This window comes from Macrotis lagotis, chromosome 4, assembly GCF_037893015.1.
Source record: "Macrotis lagotis isolate mMagLag1 chromosome 4, bilby.v1.9.chrom.fasta, whole genome shotgun sequence".
Taxonomy (NCBI): domain Eukaryota; kingdom Metazoa; phylum Chordata; class Mammalia; order Peramelemorphia; family Peramelidae; genus Macrotis; species Macrotis lagotis.
This window is the reverse complement of record NC_133661.1, coordinates 151573060-151599444: the sequence shown is the minus strand read 5'-3', so window position 1 is coordinate 151599444 and position 26385 is coordinate 151573060. Positions and strand designations below refer to the sequence as shown.

Here is a 26385-nt window from a genome sequence, read left to right as displayed (position 1 = left end):
TTCCAGCTACTCTTTGTTCAAAGAGAATTGTATTGCAGCTAAATAGAAAGAGAAATGAGGTGGGAGTTTGGTGAGAGAATCCTTCTCATTTTTAACATAGATTAAGTGTGTGACTTTTAGCAAGTCACTTACTTCTATAGAATTCACTTTCCTTTTCTGTAAAAGGAAATGATTTCTAAACTCCTTTGTAACTGTAATATTCTACGATTCTGTGATTAAAGGTTTTGCTAGCATCTATCAACCAGGTAAAGTCCTGGAGGACATTCTACTAAGGAGTACTCAATTCCTGTGTCCAAAACTTCCCAGCATCATACTTAGATCCCTAGAAGTCATCTAGATTTATGCTTATGGTCTAGAACAGAATGAAAATATGGCCCAAAGTAAGGGTATCTCAGTAGCCAAGATGGCAGGTCAAATCAAAATTATTTCTAAGTTTCCCAGCCTCAGGAGGGTTACACACCCTGTGAATTTCCAGGGCACATCCTGTCTTCCTCATCCTGTGAGAGATGTCCCTTAAAGCTTAGGGGCTGGACAGTAGGCTGGGGAGAACGCAATGATGGAAAGTAAATTAGTCTTGGAGTCACATGGTTTGCATTCTAGACCTAATTCTTAGCCTTTCTAGCTATGAGGTCCTGCCCATTTTCTTAAACTCTTAATCTCACTTTCCTCATCTTGAAAATAATACTTGTATTACCTTTCTCAAAGGGCTATTGTAGGAAAAGAACTTTATAAACTGTGAAGCTCTCTATAAATATGAGTAATTGTGAAGAATATAAAGAAATGTAAGGCATAGTTTGTATCCTCAAGTAGCTTGCTAAATAACGGTAGAGTGCTCTGGCCTGGTCCTGACACAGACCTTTACCCTCAAGGATTTAGGTTGGATATTGGAACAAAATGAGATGCAGAAGGGGTCATTCAACAGTTAACAAAAAAAAAGAGATTTTACTTAGCTACACAGGTGGAGAAGAATATTTAACAAGGAGAGGATCAAAGATTCCTCATTTTGCACCCAGGTAATTTGAAAATTATGTCACCATCTTAGTCCCTTAGGGAGAGAGGTTAGAAATTTTTAACCTCATGAGGAGAAAAAACATACAAATAAAAGTATAAGATTTCTTCAGTATTTCCTAGCTCTGTAATTTCACTGTTGTGGGTACCCCTTTGAAAAAGAAGCAGAGTCAACTAAAACAGTACATACACCCTGACTTGGAAAACCACCTAGTAATCTTATCTGTTTTATTGTATTTTTACTAATTTTGTTAAATATTTTCCATTTCCATTTCCATCTTAATATTGTTTCAGGCTGCATTTGGATGAATATTTGACACTCTGATATAGTTTGCAATCCCTTAGTACCTTAGTAGAATGGATGATCTTTGACTGAAGTCAGAAAAAAAAAATCACCCAGAGGCTATACCTCAATAAGGCCCCAAGGCCATATTTAGCTTAGTTGATTTTTAGATTACACTGACCCATATTTAAAATCTTTTCATTTTAGAAAATTGTCAAAGTTTGTCCCTTTTTTGACATGCCCTTCAATTCTTCAGAATCACCTCCACCCCATTGAAACACTGGAATATGACTACTGTTGTTGTGGTGGTTGAATCATTTCAGTTATGTACAATTCTTCATGATACCATTTTGGGTTTTCTTGGCAAAGATCCTAGAGTGGTTTGCCATTTCCTTCTCCAGCTCCTTTTACATATGAAGAAACTGAGGCAAACAAGGATAAGTGACTGCCCAGGGTTATGCAGCTAGCTAATAAGTGTCTGTAGCCACATTTGAACTCAGGAAGATGAGTCTTTCTGACTTCCATCCACTGTGCCACCTAGCTGCCTTAGAATATGACTATTCAGAAGTAACATAAGGCATTTGTATGACAAATAGGTAATAAAAGATAGTAAATACTAAGGATGTTTACAGGAGGGAGATAAATATGGAGCTAGAATAGTCAGAGAAAACTTCATGGCAGAGGTAGTTTGGGGATTGGTCCTTAAAAGGTGAAGGTAGGATTTTGAAAAGTAAATGAAAAATAGAGCATTCCAAGCAGGACAACTGTGCAGAGGTGGGAAATGCTTTGAAGTGGTCACCTTTCCTATCCAGTAAGCTGCCTTGTTTTTGAAGCTTAGATATGTGGTACAAGGTGCCACAAAGAGTCCCCCATAGCTACTCTTTCTGATCCAACCCAAATCTGACTATTCATTTTCTGATTCAATTTGATCCAATCAACATTTTTTGAATGCTTGGTAAATACAAGTTAAGACTCAAGGTGTTATAGTGGATAGAGAACCTATCCCCAAACTAGGAACACTTAGATTCAAGTTCTGTCACTGTGCTGATGATACCTCTTAAAATTTAGGTGAAATTCTTAAGACCATAAATTTCAGGAAGTAGCAACCTATATGAGTGAAAGGTGTTTCCTTACTCTGGCATTCCCTATACTAATGTAATGTATAATAATATAGTCCAGTCTTTATCCCTAAGTATAAAGTGCTGGGAACTAGGTGTTCAGGGAGAAAAAAAAGTCTGTGCCCTCAAAGAGCTCAGATTTTACTGGATACCTTTTGAAGAGCTATGTTGCCCTGGTCTATTAATGGGTTGGTGCCCTCTAACTGCAGACTGCTTGCTTGTGTGAGCTTCTCATGAACAAGTTTGCAGATTTTTGCATGACCCTAAGAACTGACCAGTCCTAGGACCACATGGGAAACTGAACCACTGGCAGTTGTGGCACCATGTGAGTGCCTCGGGGAGGGTCCTGCTTAATCTCAGTGATGACCTTCTCTCCCCTGAAGTCAATATGTGGGGCTTGCCCTCCTCCTCCTCCTCCTCCTCAAATGCACTCTTCCTTTCCATTTGGTCTTGGGAAACCCTTGGAGCTTATCACTCCCATTTCCTTTCCCAGAGTTTCTTGCATGCAGGAAATGCTGAAAAGTGTGAGTCCTTGGTCTATCTTGTGCAACAGCCATCCTGCATGTGCCCCATTAAAACTCTGGTTCTTCTGTTCAAACGCTCAGTTAAAAGGAGAGGCCAAAGCCCCTGAACACAGGAAAACAGAGCCCCCCCAGGTGAAGACCAAGCGCTTGAGAGAATACACCATCAAATGTCACTCTAGCATGCCCCGCAACAACACCTACATCAACTTCGAGCGCTTGACCTGTGTGATGGAAGATGTGGCCCAGGCTGAGCGTAGCTGTGGCCACCTGGTCGCGGCCCACGACTCACTCCAGGATGATGTGGAGGTTCTGGTGTCCATCTGTAACGAGAAGGGGGCCTGGTACCGAGAGGAGAGCGAAAAGACTCGCTACTGCCTTTCCCAGCTCAAGTACGAGTACCGCAAGGTGGAGGCCATGAAGAAGACCCTTCGGGAAGACATCCAGACAGTGGGCTCCGACCTGGGCGGGGTGGCTGGGAAATATGCTCAGCTGGGGGCCCAGTATGAATCTCTAAGGCAGGAACTTTCCGAGGACCTGAGATGGATCCAAGACCTCATGAGCGATTTCCAGCAAGAGAATGACAGTGGAGGCAGAACTGGCTCCGTTTGCAACAGGGATGTGAATGAGTCACTAATGGAACTGCTAAATAGGTCTTGCAGTGAAGACTTTCTTGCAGGTTTGAAGCTCAGGGTTACAGAATCCAGCCAGTAATAGGATCTCATTGGTTTGCCGAAGCACGTTCTCAGTTGTCTTGCTGCTGCGGGGATCTTCAATGCAGCAGAAAGGAATTATTCCAGACAGTCTGCCATCCCCTCCTCCCACCCCCCCAGCCCCTTTGGGCTGGCCTTCTCACCTTAGCCTTGAATCAGAAATTGCAGGTACTAATTAGTGATGCAGATTGGGTTCCCATCCCTCCGCCCTTTCTTCCCCCACCCCTGCGGCAGTACAGCGTATCCCCCCCCCCCCTTCAGCATGCACTTGAAGCACAGAGCTTCATTGGGGGCTGCTGAAACAGCTTCAGAAGGATGACAGAGTGGACCTTCCTCACTGCAAAGCCACCAGTGATGATGACACAGCGTTGACCTAGTTATGTGGACTGCCTACTCGGCTCCCAGTTTTTAGATGTCAGCCTGTGTTGCCCATATATACTTGTGGGATGCATTGCACTCACTCTTTGTAAGGGTTCAGTAGGATTTGGATGGACTGCCTAACTTTTTGCAGAAACCCTTCCTTAGTTCTCACAAGAACCCTGAGATGGAGGAAGAAGAGCGGCCTTTATTAGACCTATGTGACAAAAGAGGAGTCAGAAGTCAACTCAAGGCTCCTGAGCCCTAGCACCCTAAAAGTCAGTCAGTAAACAAATATTTATTAAACACTTCTTATATTCCAAACACTAAATGGGGGCGGGGCGGGTTGGGGGGAAATAGGAAAATGAAAAAAGGCAAAAAGCAGTCTGCCCTTCTGGTGCTTGTCTATTTTAATAGGGGAGGCAAGATTTATTTAAATAGGTACATGCAATCATTAACTCAGTCACCAGACATTTGTTAACCACTTACTGGGTACCAGGCTCTATACTAAGTAAAAGAGAGAAGAAAAATGCAAGAAAGATAAAAAAAAAAACCTAGTCTCTCTACCCATAAGGAGCAGGTATATTCTAATAGGGAAGGTAACACTCATTTAAATAGATACCTAGAATCTGTAAATCAATAAACAAATATTAAGTACTTACACTGTGCCAAGAACTGAACTTGGGAAGAAGGAAGAAAAATGTAGACAAAGGCAAAAAAAGTCTCTTGTTTATTCTTATTCAGGGAGGGGTGGTAACATTCATTTAAATAGGTGCCTAGAAACAGTAAATCAGTTAACAGACATTATTAAGTGCCCACTAGCTAAAGGCTAAGGATACCAGAAAAAGGAGGGGAAAAAATAGCTCCCCCTCCCCCCCCAGGAGTATAGTCCAAGTATTGGCATACATTTTCCCAAGGGGGAATTTGAACATTTTGGAAGATTCATCATCCCTATAAGTTATTGCCCAAGAACTGTTGGTGCCAAATTCATTACTGCCACATTGCACTGAGAGCAACAAGGCTAGTCAATAAGCATTTATTAAGTGCCTACTGAACACCAGGCACAACAAGCTGGAGATACAAAGAAAGGCAAAACTGCAGTCCCCATTCTAATGGGGACCACACACACACATTCATAAACACAGTCTATATGATGAAGGAAAAACTGGAGGTGTGGTCTACTCTGGAGTTTGAGAATGTGTGAACAAATTTATGAAAGACTGACTCATGATCCAGCATTATTTAGGGATAAAAAAAGGCTTATTCTGTTAAGTTAATAAAGTAAAGGTATTAAATAATAATAATAGAGATTTAGCTAAGTAAATAAAGAAGGTCAGTACAGTTGACTGTAGCCATCAGGGGATAGGTAGCAGCAGCATTAAGGACAATTAAGGACAATTACAAGGATGCTAGCTGCCATCCAGAGTAAAGGCAGAGTTTATATAGGGGAGCAACATGGTGTAAGTACTGGGAAAGGGGGAAGGGAGGTATTAGGGGTAGGAGATGAGGTAATTCCCATCATCTCAGTGGATTTACATCTCAGTACCCCACCTTCTTGGTGGGATAGCCCTTGGGATGAGTTTGGGAAATGTGAGATATTTACATTTCAGAATCCCTTTTGGTGGGAGAGCTCTCTATTTATAGGTCCCAGATAAGTCAGTATAGAAAGAGGTTAATTATTTAACATGGTCAGCACAGAACATTTCTGAGAGAAATAACATTTTTCATTTTTCTCTGCAATATATTTCCTCTACTTCATATAAAGTATAGATCTAAGGTAACCTTAGAAGGAAGATCCTGGGTGGGGTTTGAACCAGAAAAGACTTCTAGTAGAAGATGGGAATTAAGCTGAGACTTGTAGGATGTCAGAAGGTAGACATGAGGAGGGAGTACATTCAAGCATGGGGGTTGTTGTCTGTCCTTCATTGTTGAAGAGCGCCATAACATCCTGGGGGTGATGTCATGACATACAAGTGAATTGGATTTGAGTGAGGGGGGGTTCTGTGCAAAGTCTCCAGACTCACTTTCTCCTCTGGAGCCATCTGAGTCCAGTGTTCAGATATGGATCAGGAGGATTGGAAATGGCCCTGGAAGTGGGAGACCTTGAAGACCCAGGGATAAGAGATGAAGGAACTAGCCAGAAGGCCAGTGTGTAACTGGATTATAGAGTTTGAGAAGGAGAGTACATTGTGGGGCTCCAAATTACTGTTCTATTAGATGATGTTAAGAAAGAAATATTAGACCCTATCTTTCCTTCATACTAGGTCCTTGAGCTTGCTCATAGCTCCAAAGTTCAGCTGAGGACCAGACCTAAAAAGGTAAAAGTCTTCTCTCCTGCTCATGGGGTCTTGTAATTCTTTCTGAGCTAAGAATTTCACAGTGAGATTTGTGATCTACAACTCTGGAAATCTTGAGATTCATTGTAATGAATGGTACCTTGAGACGGTGTGTTATACTGGGGCAAGAGGGAGATGAATCCACACTCAGGAGAATTGAGTTCCAATCCTGACCTGGCAAATCTCTTCATTTCTCTCCAAGCTCTTCATCTGTAAAATGGGACAATAAGATCTCCATTACCTTTTCCACAGGTCTGTTTGTAAGGAAAATTATCTTGTAAACCTTGAAGTTCAAGGAAGCTACTTAATAATTATTTGTTGATTGATTATCTAAATGTGAGTTACTGTGATTTTTGCTTTCATGACCTGATAGAATGACCACAGTACCTAGAGGTCTAATGCTCTTATGCCCCAGATAGAGAGAATCTTTCAATCAATTATTAATTAGGTACCTAACATATGCAAGGCACTTTGCAGCATAGATTACTGAGGAAATAAGAATTGCATATGAAAGCATTGATATTAATGCAAGGCAGTAAGTAACTAAATGATAAGTGCCAAATGAGTCAGAGAGACACTAAGTACCAGAAAAGGATTAATTCACCCAACAGAATTTTAATCCCACTAAGTCCAGTGTAACTAATAAAAAAAAGAACAATAATAAAAAAAGAATAAAATCTAATATGGAATGGAATCTCCAACTTGGAAAAGATCATAAGCTATGAAGTCCAACCTGTACCTAACAGGAATCACCTCTGGACCATCCCCAATTGGCCATCTAATCTTTTTTTTAAGATTTCAAATAATAGGGAACCTACTAATCCTGAAACAGCTCATTCTACCTTTGGATGGTGCTAATGATTAGGAAAATTTTCCTTACACAAACCTAGACCTGTCCCTCTAAAACCTATCTATCTCTTCAGACTTGCCCTCTGGGATCCAAGTAGAAAAGAATTTGCAATCCTTTAAACACTTATCTGATAACTATAATAATCTGATGGATATATGACATAATAAGGTTTGCAGAATATTTTGCAGATTCATGACTTAAAATTATACTAAGACCTTTGGAATACCCTATGCTATTGCATTTGAACTCCCCAACAGCCCTGCAAGTCCTACTCTTCCTCCTCCCCCAAACTTAACTCTTGATTCTTCTTTCCTCCAGGCTAAACAACTGTCTTTTTTCATCCAATCTTCATGGCATAGTGTTGAGATCCTCTCTATTTTGGATGCCCTCATTTGATGATCTTTAGCTTATCAATACCCTTCATAAAATGTGCACCCAGAACTGGTCATAGTACTCTAAATGTGATTTGACTAGCACAATTTTTGTTGTTATTCAGTTGTTTTAGTCATGTCCCCATTTAGGATTTTCTTGGCAAAGTTATTGCCATTTCCTCTTCCAGGTCATTTTACAAATGGGGAAACTGAGGCAAACAGGGTTAAGTGACTTGCTCAGGGTCATATAGCTGGAAGTGTCTGAGCCTAGATTTGAACTCAGGAAGATGAGTCTCTCCACTCAAGATCCTCTTTCTCAAAATCTAGACTTCTTTCTACTGCTCTGAGAGACAATATGATGTTTTGAAAAGAATCCAGACTTACAAGACAAGAAAGACCTAGGTTCAAATTATGCCTCTGAAAATAACTACTTGGCTAACCATGGGCAAGTTACCTAACTACACTGAACCACAGCAACCTTATCTGTCAAATGGGGAATACCAGTCACATCCTTAGCTCATAGGGTTGTTGTAAGGCTCAAATAAGGTAATGAATGTAGAAATCAATTATTCTCTAACTTCTCATTTTAAACAGGAGGAAACTAAAGCCTAGAAAGGTGAAGTCATTTTTCTGGGTCACACAAATGGTTGGCTATCTTTTGACTTCCAGTCAATGGTATGCTAGTAAATGTTTAACAATCATATCTTTAAAAAAAAAAGTAGGTAAGAAACACTTTTAAGTTAATTTCTATTGGGGCAACTAGGTGGCGCAGTGGATAGAGCACCGGCTCTGAAGTCAGGAGTACCTTAGTTCAAATCCAACCTCAGACACTTAATAATTGCCTAGCTGTGTGACCTTGGGCAAATCACTGCCTTAAATAAATAAGAATAAATAAATAAAAAAGATTAATTTGTATTATTAACATTTTCATTGCTTTCACAAGACTATACAATCAACAAAGTAGTCAACAGAATCTTGATTTGTATTGTTTGCCAATTTCCAAGGCTTAAATTCTCATGGAAAATTTAGCAGTTGATTTTTGGAACTGGTACAAGCTCCCTTCAATTTTCACGTTGAAGCACTGGTAACATCTTCATCATTTCACAAGGAATAACCTTCCTCCATACCTGATGACCACAACTAATTATGAACTCAATAGCCTTTGGGAACTTGTAGCAAATTTTTTTTCAGAAAACTCAGAGGAGATATGATGGACATATCTTGACTCAATGGATATCACACAGCTGCAAACTAGATGAGCCAAAAGTCTCTTCTAAAGTCTGAAGGATTCAGGAAACAAGATGGAGAGAATAGCTGGAAAGAGCTGATGGTAATTGTGTTCTCAACATATCTCCTGGCAAGTAACATGCAACTGAATTGAAAGCAAAGATTATAGTATGGAAAAATGAAGTGCTCAGACTAGAAAACTTTTAGTGTCTTTCTTAAGATGGAAATAATTATTTGGAGTTATGGTTGTTAGTCCTTGGAAGGCTGCTTTCTTCTCTGAAATCACTGAAATCTTCACTTTCAAAAATGTTAAGGAAGAGCCTGTCCAAGTGATGTAAACACTCTTGTAAAGAATTTTATTTTTATTATGACTCCTTACTTTGTCTGCTGTATAAATTCTAATTTTCACATAGTCTTGTGTTATCTTTCCTTAAATACAGCCTCACCTGTGAAATCCCAAATCTTGTCTTAGCCATGAGTTTTATCTCTCTCCTCCTTTTCTAAAGACTACTTGAGTGGTCTGGTTTGTGTTTCTATTTTTCTTCTCCTGCTAGAGGTTCTAATGAGGGGCAACAAGACATACAACCCAGAATTGAAATAGGAGATAGGAGAACTAGGAGGAGTAGGCAGTAGCCTTTCAAATCCTAGGACTGAAGTAGTTAGTGCTCTGCACTTGGGGACAATTGACTGGAAGAGACCAGAAAATCACTGATTTATATAATTTATAATTTATATAATTCTTCTGCTCTCTCTCTGTCTCTCTGTCTCTCCCCTCACCCACTCCCAACTTATCATATATCCTTTCATTAAAAATATTTTTTTGATTCTTATTCCTCACTCAAGTGAAGAGCTCCAACAATTGGTCAGAATATCCTTATTAACTTACATGGTAGTAATCTTGCCAACCCTTTGCTAGTAAGAATTCACTGGAATTTTGCAGATCAACCAGAGATTTTGCTGTGGTGATGCAGTAAAGGAATATAGAATCTCTCAGAATGGAGGGGCCAATTGTTGACTCTTAGTTTTCTGAAGGAAGAAGCAAAAGAGGTATAATAGGAAGGTTTCTCCATCTCATGCCATTTCTCCTGGAACCACTTCCCTGACTAATTAGAGATTTGACTTTATATGCTCTCCTAGAAAGGTACAAATATCCCATGATAAAAACAAAAGAGAGCTGGGTGACTAAGGCAGAGGCTGCCACATTTTTTAAAATATAGATACATTTAACTAGGTAAATTTCCTAGCTAGCATTTATATATCACTTGTAAGGTCTGTAAAATTCTTCACAATATTATTTCATATGGTCCTGACATAACCCTGGTTGTTGATGAGTTGTTTCAATCATATCTGACTCTCCATGACCCCATTTGGGGTTTTCTTAGCAAAAACCCTAGGGTACTTTGCCATTTTCTTCTCTGGCTCATTTTGTAGATGAGGTGCTGAGGCAAATAGGGTTAAGTGACTTGACAGTCACACAACTAGTAGGTGACTGAGATCAGATTTGAACTCAGGTTCTCCTGTTACCAGCACCATCACTCAATCCACTATACCACCTAGCTATCTCATCAATTCTGGGAGGTGGGTGCTATTATTATCTTCACGTTATAGTTGAGGAAACTGAAGCAAACAGGTTAAGTGACTATCCCAAGGTCATGCAGCTAGTAAGTAGCTGAGGCAGGATTTTAACTCAGGTCTTCCTGAATGAAGACCCTGTATCCTATGCACCATGTGCCAGGCCCTGAGGTTACTAAAGCAATGCCTAGCATTGCCAGGCCAGGACATTATAGTCTCAAGCTACTCTTCCTCAAGGTGCTTAGCAGCATCTAGCTCTCTTTGTGTTCTCCTTTGCAAGAGGAGGAGAGGAATGACTTTGGTTCTGTCAATGGCAAGAAACAGTAGATAGAACAGGTCCTTTCCTTGTGGTAGGATTAAAACCCTTTGACTCCCTTCATTTCAACAAATTTTTGTTAACTGTCTTGTGGTCAGAATGTGCTAGGCTGTCTAAAGGATGATAAAAGAAGTAGTTATAATCCCTGTCCTTAAAGAGATTATTTTATTTATCCTGCCCTAGTCAAGAGTAAGGCCAACTGGGGGTTTGGACTGATTTCTCTGAGCTCCCATAGGTACAGTGTAAGTGGGACTGGCTTAGCTGGGGATGGAAAATCTGGTCAGATAAGTCTCAGTTCATGAGGTAGCAGAAGGCAAGAGGTAATTATATAGATGTGAAATAATAAACATAAAATACAAATTAAATTGGGGGACCAGGACAGAAGGGGCATCTGGGGGACAGATGAATAATCAGGTACAATATTGATAATGAGATTAGAGGCAAGCAGGAGACATAATCTTTGCAATCAGGCAAGAATTCAAAGAAACCAGGTAAAGAACACCCTTCCCAGGCTTCACTTCCTCATCTGTAAAGTGAGAATTTTGGACTAAATAGTCTTAGGACTACTACCAGCTCTAGGTCTATGAATTAATAATTTTGAGGTCTGAGCTTGAGAACAATATGTCAATGTTAAAGTGGTACACACTGTATTAAACATGTGGTGCATACTCTGTTCTGACAAATGAACATCAGTTGTGAACAGTTCCCAACTACTAAAGTCATTTCCTTTAATTGATTAATTAACAAGGATTTTCTAAGGTGAGGGGGCAGCCAAAGGGGTCTGTGACCTAAAGAAAGATGCATAAACCCTAGTCTAGTAGGTTAGTTATTGCATATACACAGATGAAAATAAAATAGTTCTTACCCTCAAGAAACTTTCTTTTATGGGAACAACTGTGTTTGAGCTGCTATTACCTGTAAGATCTTAGTTATAGGTGGACAATATATAATGTGACACTAAGGAAGGTAATCCAGATATGAGCAGGGTTTTGCAGTAGAGGTAAGACATGAGTCGGGCCTTGAAGAATGTAAAGGGTTGGGTGTGCATGGGAAAATTGAAAGTAAATTATGGATATTTTATATTCCACAAATACCTTTGTGGAAGACAGGAGATGGACTTTTCCTTTCCCTAAGTATTCCTCATTTTATTGTAATGTCTTCCTTGGATTTTTATTTCCCATTCTCCACTAAACATTTTATCATGGAATCTTAAGAGTTGGAGGGGAGCTCAGAGATCATCTGAATCTAACTGATATCTTATTACATCTATGATGAGTAATCATTCAGTCTCAACTTGAAAATTTCCAGGAATGGGCAACTTGCCACCCCTCAAGGCAGCCCATTCTATTTTTGTAACTAATTTTTAGGAATTTTTTCCTTATATCAATCTAAAAACTCATCTCTTCAAGTCTACTGCTTATTGCTAATTAGACAATCTGGTGAAACAAAGCTCTTCAAATTCTTGAAAACAATTATTATAACACCTCACATCTTAATTTTTTCTCTTTCCAGTCTGTATCCTTGTATCCTGTAACCAATCCTTATATGACATGATTTTGAGTCACCTCATTGTTTTGTTCACTCTCCTATGAACATGTTACAATTTTTGCTGTTTTCATTGGCTCAGTCTTGTTTCCTCATCTGTAAAATGGAGTTTTAAAAATGCTTGCATTGTTTTTCTTAAAGAGTCTTGGAGTAAACCATTTTAAAGGCCATTTGACCATAAGCTTCCTATGAGCAGGGACATTTTTTCAATTTTTCTTTGTATCCCCAGCTGTTTCCAACTCTTTCTGAGCCCATTTGAAATTTTCTTGGTGAATATACTAGAATGGTTTGTTATATCCTCCTTCTGCTCATTTTACAGTTGAGGAAAGGAGGCAATTAGGGTTAAATGACTTGCCCAAGGTCACATAGCTGGTGTCTGAGGCCAGATTTGAACCTGACTCCAGGTCCAGTTCTGTGTCCACCATACTACCTAGCTACAAATGACCCCCCCCAACCTGGCAGATATAGGCACATATTAAATGCTTTTTGACAGATTATAAACACTAAGACATGGATAGAAGCATGAATCATTATTATTGTCATTATTATTATTATTATTATCATTATTATTTTTCTAGGAATATTCATGCTTTTGTATCTCTCTTCAGCTTTTCCAACTAACTACATCATAGACAATGTTAATTTTTAACATTAATATCAAAGCATTTAACATTAAAAAAAAACCTAAGTTCTCTTCATTGACTCTACAAAGGAAAATCTAGGGTCATATTTGAATGAATGAATGAATGAATGAATGAATGAATGAGAAAACATTTATTAAGCTATTACTATTTGCAAAACACTGCTCAGATAAGTAACTCAGTGGATAAAGTTCTGGTCCTGAGGTTGAGAAGACTGATCTTCCTGAGTTCAAATCCAGCCTCTGACCCTTACTAGCTGTGTGACTCTGAGCAAAGTCATTTAATCCTCTTTGTCTCAGTTTCCTCATCTGTAAAATAAATTGGAGAAGAAAATGTCAAACAACTTTAGTATCTTAGCCAAGAATAACCCAAACTGGCTCACAAAGAGTCAGACACAATTGAAACAACTATACAAAAACTCTCAAGTGCTGGGGATACAAAGACAACTCTCAAGGAGCTCACATTCTAATAGGGTCCTGGATGAAGACTGTATTCCATTGTATTTTGAAAGGGATCTTAGAAGTTATTTATACCAACCTCCTCACTTGACAAATGAGAAACTGAGGCCTATAAAAGCTAAGAACAAGTTATTAAGTAGAATTAGGATTTTAATCTAGTCTTGACCCTAAATCTGTGCCAAAATGTTCTCCCACTACCTCCCTCTTTTCTGGTCCCCCCCCCCCTCAAGAAAGTAGCATTTAAATGTCTTCCCTGTCCACTTGCAAATGAAGCCTTGTATTAGAAAAACTGTGGAGGCTCCCTGTGACCTTTAGGGTCCAGCTGGGGAAGTCTCAAAGTTCTATGTTTTCATTACAGTTGGCCCATCAGCTAGATGGACCACAGCATCAAGGGCTTCTCCAGTGCACTGTTCTAGGCTACATAGCAGAGTCCTCCTACTAAATGATGCCAATCTATCATTCTAATTGTTTCTATAACCATGTGCCCAACTATGTTGGGAGAACAGAAGGAGGAAGGAAGAGAGAGGAGAAACAATAGTCTCTGACCTTGAGGGGCTTGCAAACTAGAAAGAGATAAGATTTATCTCTATGAAATGCATAGGAAGTTACACAGAATAATATTTTTTGTTGAACTGAATAGCAGGTTAGCATAGTTTATGACATCCTAGAATTGAGACTTTAAGGAACTTTAATAATTACCTAGATCAAAGGCTCTTAATTTGGTGAGCATAGACCTCTAAATAACAATGAATAGATTCTAGAAGGGACTTTAACTTGGATGCATCTTTACCTCAATATAATTGATTTTCTTTGTAACCTTATGCATTTATTTTGTGAATATATATATATGTATATATATATATACATATATATGTATATATATATATACATATTTAATCTAAGAAGGGGTTCAGAGGCTTTTCCAAACTGCTAATGGGATAAATAACACACAAAAATGGTTAAGAACCCCTGGTCTATACTAACTCCCTCAATTTACAGATAAGTCTATTATTCATCTTGGAATGCTCAGACCTGGAGGACATAATGAGTAAAATAACAAAGGACTATCGTTTTAGAGCTGGAAAGGATCTCAGAGTATTATTATTAGTACAATATTCCTTTTGATAGATGTAGAAACCAAGGCCCAGAGAAGCTCAAATTCATTTTGTGATTAGTTACAAATCTAGTGCTTTGACTTGGAGCAATAAGTCAGTCAAAACACCATAGGCTTGAGCTCTACCCTTATACCCTTCAGATGGTGGCCAGGTTCCCATTACATCTGAATACTGAGAGACAACATACCCATTTGAGTATTGCCCCCTCCCCCATGCCATTGTGATCACATTTTTCTTTCCTAAATGTACTACAGATTTTATATCATTGTCATTATATCATTATGTAAATCCTACCAACTGACCCTTGCCACACACTATGATACTGAAATCTCATTCCACTCTCCTACCCATAGCCCCAGGAGCAGCTGGGACTTTGCCAGCCCCAGCGGAGCCTGGAGCAGAGTTCTGTCTGCATTTTCTTCCACTATGGTAATAATAGAAGAGCCAGAGGAGCAAGGACATATCACCTTCACAGTTGACAAATTTGAAACTAGACTGCTTCGCCATCAAGCTCATGCTCTGAGCTCCTGGTGAACCCCAGAAATACAAAACCCGGGCAATGCAAACACATTGGGCAAAACACAAATCATTGCTCTCTTAGTTGTAGGGGTTTGGAGAGTGGGGAAAGAGAACCTTGAAAAAATGACCAGGAATAACCAGAGTTTGTTTTTGTCTCATAGCCAGTGGATAATCGACAAGCCATGGTCCGGAGGGAATCAGTTGTCAACTTGGAAAATTTCAAAAAGCAGTATGTCCGAAGGCGATGGAAGGTATGTAAGCCAGTGGGCTTTACCCCAAGTTCTGGTAACAGAAAAAAGGGGGCATCTGAGAGGTTTCTCTTGAGTTCTAAATTATTTTCTCCTCACAGTTTGGGTTTTTTGTTTTCCTGGCACCAGCTTTCATTTAGCATCGTCTCACTGTGTAACCACCTTACCCGGTCCCTGATGAAAAAGGTCCATTTGAAGCAGGAAAATGATTTGGTATGTATTCATTCCCTTTGTTCAGTAGGCTTTGATTGAGTAGCTACTCTATGTAAGCCTAGTATATACAAAGACAAAGTAAAAAAAAAAACCCAGCTCTTCCTTCAAGGAATTTGGGAGAGGAGGGAGGGCAGATGAGCAACAACATTTCAACAGACAAGTAAATAAATACACAATATAATTTAAGGAAGAAGAAAACATTAACTATTAAAGGGAATCATAAGAGGTGTATGAGTTGCACCTTGGAAAAATTCAATGATTCTAAGAATCATTGAGTTGATTCCAGGCAAAAAAGAATGGCCTGAGTAAAAGCAGACAGGAGATGGAGTGTTGAGTGCAGTGAAGTTCATTAGCAAATAAAGTTGGCCAACAGAGGATTAAAATTTTTATTTTGACCAAAATCAGGTTCATGAAAAGGGTATAAGATAAAATGAAAGGACTGCATCAGGAGCGGGATTACCCATAGCTAGAGCATTTGAAGTTTGTATTATTTATCATTGTTTTTCTTTTTCTTCCTTGGACTTCTGTTAATGGGGGTGAGGAGAATGAGAAAATGGGACCTATCCCATAAGCATCCCAGATATCAAAGAGAAGAAATCTTAGGATGAAAAGTCCCCCATAGAATAACTAGGTAATCTAATGTTGATTCTACCAGTATTGAGAAATGTTAGAGCAATCAACTAGAATTAAGTAACTATATTAAAAAGGCATAGTGTTGATTTATTCAGGGCTTTTTCATCATTTTTGTGTTATGGATCCCATTGAGAATCTGAACCTATAGATCCCTCCTCAGATACTATTTTTTAAATTCATAAAATAAACTACATGGACAGGACAGCTAGGTGATGCAGCAGATAGAACACCAGCCCTGGAGTTGGGAGGACTTGAGTTCAAATCCAACCTCAGACATTTAATAATTACCTAGCTGTGTGACCTTGTTAACCCTATTGCTTTGTAAAAAGCAAAAAATAAACTACATAGACAGACAAAGGAAACCAATCATATTGAAATGGAATCATTAAGTTAAAAAAAACCCAAACTCATCAACCTCAGTTTAAGAATTTCTGACTTAAGTTGCTCAGTCATTTTCAGTCAAGTGATCCCATTTGGGATTTTCTTGGCAAAGCTACTGGAAAGGTTTATCCTTTCCTTGTTCAGTTCACTTTACAGATGAGGAAATGGAGGCAAACAGTTAAGTGACTTGTCCAGCATACACAGGTAAATGTCTGAGGCCATATTTGAACTCAGGAAGATGAGTCTTCTGACTCCTGTGCTTCAAACATTGTGCCACCTAGCTGTGCTGACTTAAGTAGAAGGACCTTTTTAAGAGAAATCATCCCCATCTTACCCAGGATTTTATTTTAGTGACCTAAAGTTTCACATTTGTAGATTTGACTTATGCATGTATTAAGTTTCCAAGACATTACCATCCCCATGACCTTGAGTAATTCATTTTAGCTTCTGGAATTTCATTTTCTTCTGCTGTAAAAAGGAGAAGTCTTGGATTATATGATTTCTAAGGTTCATTCCAGCTTCAATTCATATTTGTTGGAGATTTTTCAGAAGGAATTCTAGATTGGGGCAGGTTATAGTATATAGTCTTTTAAAAATGTTTTCTTACTCATAGATTCTCTGATTAAATTTTATTTTAGTATACTTAAGTTTTGCACAAGCTTTTATTTTTCCAATTTGTTCAATGCATATTGGAAATAGACTATCAAGCAAGATTAAATTGTTTGGGTATTTTTTAGCTACCTCAGTACCTGATTTTATATTCAAAATTTGACAAACACACACAAAAAAAAACATTCCAATGTACAAAGTAGAACAGTAAAAAAGGATTATATACAAAAATAAAGCTGTCTATCATGTACAGCTTGCTTCTTAAAAAATATAATAAATTCAAAATGTTACTTTCAAAGTTGTCCTGCTGTCTGTTTTTCCTTTTGAACTTACTTCTATAGTCTTCTATGCATTTAAAACTGTCTCAATGGCCCTTTTTTCTCTTTTCTTTTTTTGTTTGCAAATTCTATACTCTTCCTCTTATCTTCTACCCAAGTTAAAAAATAATATGAATTATTTCAATATTATTATTGTATGGCATATGACTTAGGATCATAGATTTAAAGAATCTTAAAGGGTAAGGGCTTATTTAGCTTAAACTAATCGTAAACCTAGATTTCCAGAATGCAATTTCTTTCCTCTCATACTCCTACAAGAAATAGTTCCATGTTTGGATTATTTCATTAGGCTGCTTCTTGGTCTCTCTGTCATAAGTTTCTCTCCATCCTGTCCATCCTCCATTTAACCATTAAATTGATCATCCTAAAATGCAAGTCTAACCATGTCAGTAAATTCCAGTTGCTTGTTATCCCCTCCAGGATCAAATACAAATCCTAATTACTGTTCAAAGTCCTTAAAAATCTGGACCTTTCTTATTTTTCCCAGACTTCTTATGCCTTATACTCCCTCCTCTCTCACTTGACTAGATCCAATGACAATGGCCTCCTTGCTGTTTCTCAAGATCCTCTTTTCTCCTGAATCTTGTCATTTTTACTGTCCTTCAGGGACTAGAATTCTCTCCCTATTCATTTCCATTTCCTGCTTTCCTTGCTTCTTTCAAGACCCACTAAAAGTCTACCTTCTACAAGATGCCTTTCCCAGTGTCCTTAATTCTAGTGCCTTCTGTCCATTAATTGTCTCCAATTTATACTGTATATATTTTCTTTGTACTTAATTGTTGTTGTCTTCAATATACAAAAATATGCATTTTTTAAAAGTCAAATTCTGTTGTTTGAGTTAAGAACATGGACTATCTTTACTTTTTAAGAAGTTTTATCTCCAATGCTTGCTATATAAAGGTGCTTATTAAAGATTAACTTGGGGGTGGCAGCTAGGTGGCACAATGGATAGAGCACTGGCCCTAGAGTCAGGAGGACCTGGGTTCAAATACAGCCTCAGACACTTAATATTTACTTAGCCATGTGATCTTGGGCAAGTCACTTAACCCCATTGCCTTACAAAACCCCCAAAATAAAATAAAGACTGACTTGTATGGTTGTGATGCTGAGAGAATGTCAGAGTTTAGCTGAAAAGAATTTACATTTTTCCTTACATCCTTACCATTCCTCTGGCATTTCTAAATTGTCCATTTTCCTGTTCAGTCACCCTGCACAGTTAGCCTCTGGGACTCTCCATATATTGCAGATGTTAATGAGTTCTCAGAAATGTGTTTATCCAGCTTTTCTAAATTGGATTTTTTTTTTCAAATAAATAGAATAATAATAATAAGCCAGTTTGAAGCATTCAATGAGGTCATCTTGAATACTCCCAGAGTGTAGTTTCCCTGAATTGTACCTTTTTTAAGAACTTTTCATCATTAAAATGTACCAGCTTATATTAATGAGATTGAATCCGTTTAACCCAAATGAAAAGACAATTGGATTAAGACACCAATATGGCTTCTCTATTCTTTATTTAGTCAATTTGTTGTTGTTTAGTCAAAGGAACTCTCAGACCCCTTTGCTTGGCAAAGATTTGGGAGTAGTTTGTCATTTCCTTTTTCAGTTTATCTTACAGATAAGGAAACTGAGGCAGTTAAGTGACTTGCCCAGGGTCACATAGCTAGTAACTGTCAGAGGCTATATTTGAACTCAGTTCTCCTTGACTCCAGGCCCACCTAGCCATGCAGAAACCAAAATAAAATATTTCTGTATTTTTCTCTACTAAACATTGTTTCTAAGGAGCTTTTTAAAAAACCATTTTTTTTTAAAAAATAGTTTTAAAGAATCCTTGGAAAAAAATGCATTATACCTTTCTTCAAAAGTCTTGACCTGATTCTAGCTATCTTGGCTGGGCGTTTGAACTTAATAGTATTCTCAAATCTATATTCTCAGTGGATCCTCATTTCTACATTGGAGAGGAAATTTATGTCTTAATCTGAGAGAGAGAGACTGCCTCTCTGACAGTTACATTGTTTTTTGTTTTTGTTTGTTTGGTTTTTTTTTTTTGGCAAGGCAAATAGGGTTAAGTGGCTTGCCCAAGGCCACACAGCTAGGTAGTTATTAAGTGTCTGAGACCAGATTTGAACCCAGGTACTCCTGACTCCAGGGCCAGTGCTTTATCCACTACACCACCTAGCCGCCCCCTGACAGTTACATTGGGAACAATCTGAGCCAGATTACTAAATTTTAGCCTCTGATAAAGTCAAAGAACCTCATTTGAGTTTTACTTTGATGTAAGTGAATGGCATCTATCGATCAGTAAGCATTTTATTATACTCACTATCTGTGAAACACCTATATTAGGCAATGTAAATACCAAAAAAAATGAGACAATTCTTTTCCTCAAGGAGCTTGAGAAGATCAGGAAGACACAACACATTCGGGGATAAAAAGAAATTACATAAGATAAATGTACACTGACAGGGAGGGAATATTAACAACTTGGGGGGGGTTCACTCTTGAAGGATGTGAACTATCTTGAACCCAATGGGTTTCTAAGATGTAGAGTTGGAAAAAGCATTCCATACATGGTAGATGATGTGTGCAAAGGCCAAAGATAGACCTTCCCAAACCATCATACTGACATTCAGAAGTCCTTCAAATATGTTGTCATTTTGGGGAATCCAAAGACCACAGGAGGTGGCATGTCTGATACTGACTGCCAAGACCAAATGGTCCCTAGTAAAAATAAAATAAAAAAAATTAGAGAGGAATCAAAATATTCCCATTCTAGTCCAGCTGCTGTGTGATCTTTGAAAAGTTACTGTCCATGGGCTGTAACTTACTCATCTGTAAAATGGGGGATTGGAGGAGATGAATTCTAAAGATATTTCTAACTTTAAAAGAAATCTGCAGTTCATCCAATATCAGAGCATATCAAAGGGGAATGGTTCCTAATTAGAATTTAAAATCATTCAGCAAACTTTGAGCGTAGATTCAGGAAACTTAGCAGCCCATGAACATTGTTCTCAATTATTTATACATTTATCCAAGTTGTGGTGACAACAACAAGCAGTAGTAAGTAGTCAGAACTTGTTCACCCCAGATGTAATTTTCATTTTAATCAGCATTCTTATTTCCCTACCTACTGCTTGGTTTCTTTAAGGTCATTCTCCCCCTCTCAACCTCCTTTAACTTTAGCATCTGTGACTCCATCCCAGTTCTCCATTTCTTTTCTGGGCTATTTCCTACCTGGATTCCAGTCAAGTTAGAAGGCAGGGTCCACATCTATCGGCTTTTTTTTTTTGTTGCCTCTAACCAATCCAATTAATCTGATCACCTTATAGAGCTAAGCAGGATGTCATCATCATCATCCTTCCCTGGACTACTTTTCCATTTCATACCCTTGGTTTAACATCTCTAGCCAAGGAGGAATAACCCCAGAAAAGCAATATATTGGAAGAGAAAAGATACTGGCTTTGAGCTCAAAGCCTTGATTCCACATTTAGCCCTAAGCAAATCACTTCTTAGAGTTTCTATTTAGTCATCTATAAAAGGGAAGAATGATTCTTATACTATATATCCCCAAAAGTTGTTACACTATGTTAAATGTGACCCATTATATAAAACCACCTCCTGTTCTTTTTCAGAGGAATTGTGAGAGTGACACAGAAGAAGATATTGCCAAGAGGAAAATGCTTCACCCCAGGAGGAGAAGCAGCACTTCCTAGTCTAGCCCAACTCCCCTCCTAGTAGGGAAACACGGGTCCCTTTGAAGGACTCCACCATCTCAGCGTGGTTTACAATCTATGGACACTCATGGGTCCCGGACCATAACCAGCATCCTGGTTTTCTAAGTCTCTGAGCCTTTGAGAGGGAGCTTACCAAGTTTTACTCTCTTAAGACTTTGGCAGGGAGGAAGACTTAAGAGGCTCTGGAAGTGTCCTCCTGTTGAAGATTAGAGCCAATCAAGGTCTTTGCTTAAAGGTCTACAGCTCTTAATTATAATTAAGAAGGGCTTACATCAGTTTGCCAACTTCAGAACCAATGGACAGGGTCTTATGGGCCTTTGTGGGATTTAAAAAAAATTTTTTTTTTATTTTTCAAGTTTAAACCTGATGTTATTCACATAAGCAAAAGAAGTAAAAAGGAGTCTCCTGGGCTGCTGAGAGAGCTTAGATATCTTCTGAGACATCTTTTGGTCCTGAATGTCATCTTTAAAAGTATATATGTTCTTTGGTGCAATTGATGGATTCAGAACATTAATGAAAGATGATTGATAAGCAGAAGGAATATGGAGTTCCAAGGAATCCTATTTCTGGAAGACAAGAATTGCTACTGAATGGAGCAAGATCGATATCCTAAGTCAAGTGAACTGTGGAGATATCAGGGAGGAAATCCTGCTTATCCCCAGAGTTTGACAAAGTTATGGAGAAGGAAAAGAAACTGAGAAAATTTGGGAGTTGAAGCCTGCACAAGAAAGGCACAGAAGGGGGATCCATTCATAAATAGCTATTTTCCTGGGATTTTATGTTAGTATCAGGTATGGGAATGAAATGAGTCCTCATTTGGTAGCCTGATTTCTCATGGAAGGCTAGTGCTTTCGGATCTTCAAAGATCAGGAAGTAGAGCAAGAAATTGTTTTTTCTAATTTGAAACGTATTAAACTCATATTCCTGCTCCTACTCAGCCAGAGGGTGTGAATGATCAAGATTACAAGCCTTCCTCAAACTTCTAGGCCATTCCTTCCAAGATAGGGTTAAGTGAGTTGTTTTTGTTTTTTTAGGGTTTTTCCAAAGCAATGGGGTTAAGTGGCTTGCCCAAGGCCACACAGCTAGGTAATTATTAAGTGTCTGAGGCTGAGTTTGAACTCAGGTCCTCCTGACTCCAGGGTCGGTGCTCTATCCACTGCTCCACCTAGCTGCCCCCTAAGTGAGTTTTTAAAGAAGGTAGAGGTCTGGGTTCAAGGAGAGAGTGGGAGAGGAAAATAAAAGACAGTATTAATTTTCTTTTCCTCATAAGGACACAACTAAAGACCTATTGACAAAACAACAAAAAAGGAGATAGAGATATATTGGCCTTGCCTTCCAACTCAGTTTGATGGAAACTCCAGTAGGAGAGCTTATGAAAGTCCAGAACAAGGAGGAAGAAAGAAGATATGAGAGGGATAGAGAAAGAGGAAAAAAAGAAATGGGAAAGAAATTGGAGTAGAGTTTGGGTTTGGAGGGGGAGAAGAGAAGTTTTGGAAAGTGAGTGAGGGAACTGAGGAAGAAGAAAATTGAGAGAGAGAGAGAGAGAGAGAGAGAGAGAGAGAGAGAGAGAGAGAGAGAGAGAATGAAAGGGACGATATAAATAGAAGAAAGGAAACAGAGAACGTTCTCCTTGCTAGCTGAAGAACTGTGATTGTTAGTATAGTTTGTCAAGGGAATTATAGCCTGATTACCTCCAGTTTTCAGTCCTGTCCAAAGAGGCAAAGCATTTTGCTGCTAAAAATTTAGCTCTTCTCATTTGGCAGTCAAGGAAATGTCTAAAGAGAAAAGGTAATTTGTCTAGAGTCATTCATTTAGTCAATAGGACCTAGAATCTAGGTTTCCTGACTCCCAGCCTAGTATTCTCCCTTGTCAATCACACTGCCCTCCTAGGGGATCACAAAGTAGTTTGTATTTTTAATGTTTCAGGTTTACAAAGCACACAAGTGATAATGGAAGGCATTGACCTAGTAGGTTCCCTAAAAAATCAACAGAATCTCCAATTCCCTCATTTCCAATTAAACAATTTTTTTAAAAAAAATTTCTCATTTGCCTCCTGATGTTTTATGCTTTGCTGCTTCCAGGAGAAAACTATAAAACTGAACTAGATCCTATTCATTTGCATCCTTGTGGGACCAGTTCCTTCAGAGTAAAAGAAACTTCATCTAATTTCCTAGCTGAAGCAACAGACAACTAATCAGTGAAGAGTGGAGAAGTTTAGGATAGGTCCTAGCAACATCTGTTAAAAGCTTCTCATAGCCAGGAACTGTTGGAGGTGATGGGGACCCAAAGAAAGTCTACCTTAGCTCAGAATAGGATGAAGTTCTGTTCCTATCATCTTTAAGTAGTTGTAGTTCTTTCTATAATTTTCCAAAAGCCTTATTAAACTCTTTCTTTTCTTTCTATCATCACCTTACACCCTAAGGAGTGAAGTTAAATGAAGTCTACTTAGAAATCTCTGATGCCAAATTGATCAATTGCTAAATGTTATAGAAATTCAGGAAAACCGTTATCAATATATGAAAGCAATTATAGAGGTAAGGTATCCTGCTTATCTAGTAAGAGGGTGGAAGGGTACGTTGTCTTGGGGATCCTGGTACAGTAGAGAGATCTCTGGAATATGAAGTCCTGTATTAAAATCCTCTGACAATTTTGTCTGGGCTTCAATTTTCTCTTTTATAAAAATGAAAGGTTTGGAAGATAACATCTAACATCTCTTCCAGCTCCAAACTGTGGCCTCCTATTTTAGGTGTATGAAGCTGCCTTAAAGATAAGTGAAACCTAGAAGGGTCCAGGAGAGTTGGATAAATTCAACTGACATTGAAGTGCTGATGAATGATTTCTTGACTTTTAAAAAAGGATTGGTTTAAGGGACTTAAGTTTTGTTCTAAGGCAAACAGTTCATTTACAGTATTAAAACAAAAATATCAGTTTAAACCCACATGTTACTTCATAAATCAGTCTAGAAGTGCCCCTTCTTTTCTGCAATAATTGCCTCTGTTTTTCCAGTGTGCCAAATTATTATTTTTAGTAGTTCTCTTATGAATAGTTTAATGTGTTTCGTTTTCAATGTGAATTCCACTATGTTCTGCCCTCTTGATCTTAGATTATTCTGTTTTCCACTCAGATATTTATGTATTGAAACAATGTCTTAGAAAATAAATGGAAGACAAATCCTGATGTCCAGACCAGGAAATCTCACGGGGGGGGGGGGGGGGGGGGGGGGAGAGTCACATTTGTGTTCTGTAGGTTGTTTTTTTTTTTAAAAAAACAAAAGACCTTTGCTCTGGACCAGTGATTTCACTGGTATTAAAATCCCTATTATCAATGCAGATTGACCCCTTGTAGTTATTAGAGGCAGAATTTGAACCCAGGTCCTGATGACTCTCAGGCCACTTTCTCCATCACACAATGGAGAACTCCTATAATTCAACTAAAACAGAGAAACCAAATGAGTTCAAGTGAGATTTTTCTTCTGCAGAACCATCCCACCTTCAGCTTTTGTTCCTGCCTTTTACTGATCTTTGCTGCTACATCCCAGAGAATAATTTCTCTTGGTGAACTGCAGTGATAACCTATTCAGAGTGGCTGCTGAAGGATTGAAGTTTAAAGCAGTGGCAGAACTGTGAACAGTGATCAATTTGCATTTCAAAGGGAAATCTTTGGACTGTATTAAGTGATCTCCAATTGACATTCTTTTTTACCTAAATCTCTCTTTTATTGGTGATTCTCTTATTTTCTTATGGTTTTTTCTGATACTTTCCTTGTTTCTGCTTTCTCTGTTTTCTATACCTCATTTCTACCCCTGACCTTGCAAAATGAAGGGGGATAATTTCCAAAAGTCCTTTCCAATTCCATGAGAGTCTATGATATGAGTCTCTGTATGATATTCCTAGTTTTAAAAACAGTAACTGTTTCATATATCTAAAGTCTTGGAGGGGAACCCACAATCAAAATGAAAAATTGTTGGGGGGGTTTTAATCTGACCTTTGATTGATTTTGTGGGTCAAGGACTTTCAATTGAAAAAAATGATTCTCCATCTACTATGAAGCAGTGTGGTGAAGTAGAAGGATTGCTGTATTTTTTGGAATTAGAAAAACCTGGGTTCCAATGTTACTCTGGCTGATTTACTTCCTTTGTAACCATGGGCAAGTCATTTAATTTCTCTCTGTTTCCCCACCTGGGGAATGAAAGGATCTGATTAGATGATACCCAAGGTTCATTCCTTCCACTTGAAATCCATGATTCTAAGATTCCATGACTCCTGTAACAGAAAAGTAAAATAAAGGTGACCTTTCCTAAGACAAGGCAGATTTTGATCTATTGACTGGTTTTCTCAATCAGCAGAGGAAAAACATTCTAGAAAGATTTTGTATTTGATGAGTCTCCCACTTTCCCTTTGTAGCTTTGTAGGGAAATTTTCTCTCTGTGGGCTCCCTCTACAGGGGAGGGGAAAATTGGCCCTTTAATTACCAGTAGATCTGGCTATTGGGATGTCTCAGAAGACATACAGGAAGTGGGTTGGACTATGGTATGAAATATGGTAACCCCAGCATGAACCATCTAACTTTGAAAGATGTTTTCACACCTCTCCTGATCAAGGGTGGTAATTGTCCCTCACATTTGCATCCTATTCTGACAAACCTGTGAGGCAAGCCTGAAGCATATATGACTCTTAGGAGCTTCCTTCCCAAGTCACTTGTGCATGGTGACATTATAAGATCCATAAAGAAGTTTTTGTGATCTCTGAAAGTATCATCTTTTGGGAGCCTTTGCCCACCCTATGGGAATTTTGCCCTCTGCAAGGACATTATCTATTTGTCCTATGCCTCAGTACTTTCCTTGGTTCTGAATTTTCTAGAGATTCCAGGTTTTTCCCTCAGGTATGGTACTTAATTTATACTTTTAAGCTAATTAGTAAGATGCTTGTTTTTCTCCCCTTGTTCTCTATGAATAATAAAATCTAAGAAATTAAACAAAACAGCCACAACAACAAAAACACCAAGAGGTGTTGGATCAAGGTTCAGTGGAAAGAATTCAAATCCAGAATTTGCCAGTGGCTATCTATTTGACCTTGGAGAAGTGACTCCATGGCCTCCAAGGTTCCTTCCAGCCCTAGAGATCTGATCCCAAGTAGTGATCATTTTTCTTAATATCTTTCCTGACAAGGATTCTTTATCTCTGCATAGAAGGCAGAATTACTAGCCTAATTCTTTTCCTCCCTAACCACCTATACTCCTGGGAATGGCAGACACCTGCTAAGAAAGAAGCTGGTCCATTA

At 38.5% G+C, this 26385-nt stretch overlaps 1 protein-coding gene across 3 annotated transcripts in view; it reads left to right on the top strand.

Moving 5' to 3' along the window:
• Positions 1-24299, top strand: part of DAPK2 (death associated protein kinase 2) — a 194549-nt gene extending 170250 nt beyond the window's left edge. For 2 of the 3 annotated variants that reach the window (XM_074234365.1, XM_074234364.1), the window contains exon 10: positions 3015-4348. In XM_074234365.1, the coding sequence (XP_074090466.1) occupies positions 3015-3644 (630 nt within the window). In that variant the 3' untranslated portion in view covers positions 3645-4348. Of the gene's footprint in view, positions 1-3014; positions 4349-15111; positions 15202-15327; positions 15412-21004 lie in introns of those variants that run through there. The other variant, XM_074234366.1, reaches the window with a different exon arrangement.
• The last annotated feature ends 2086 nt before the right edge of the window (positions 24300-26385 follow it).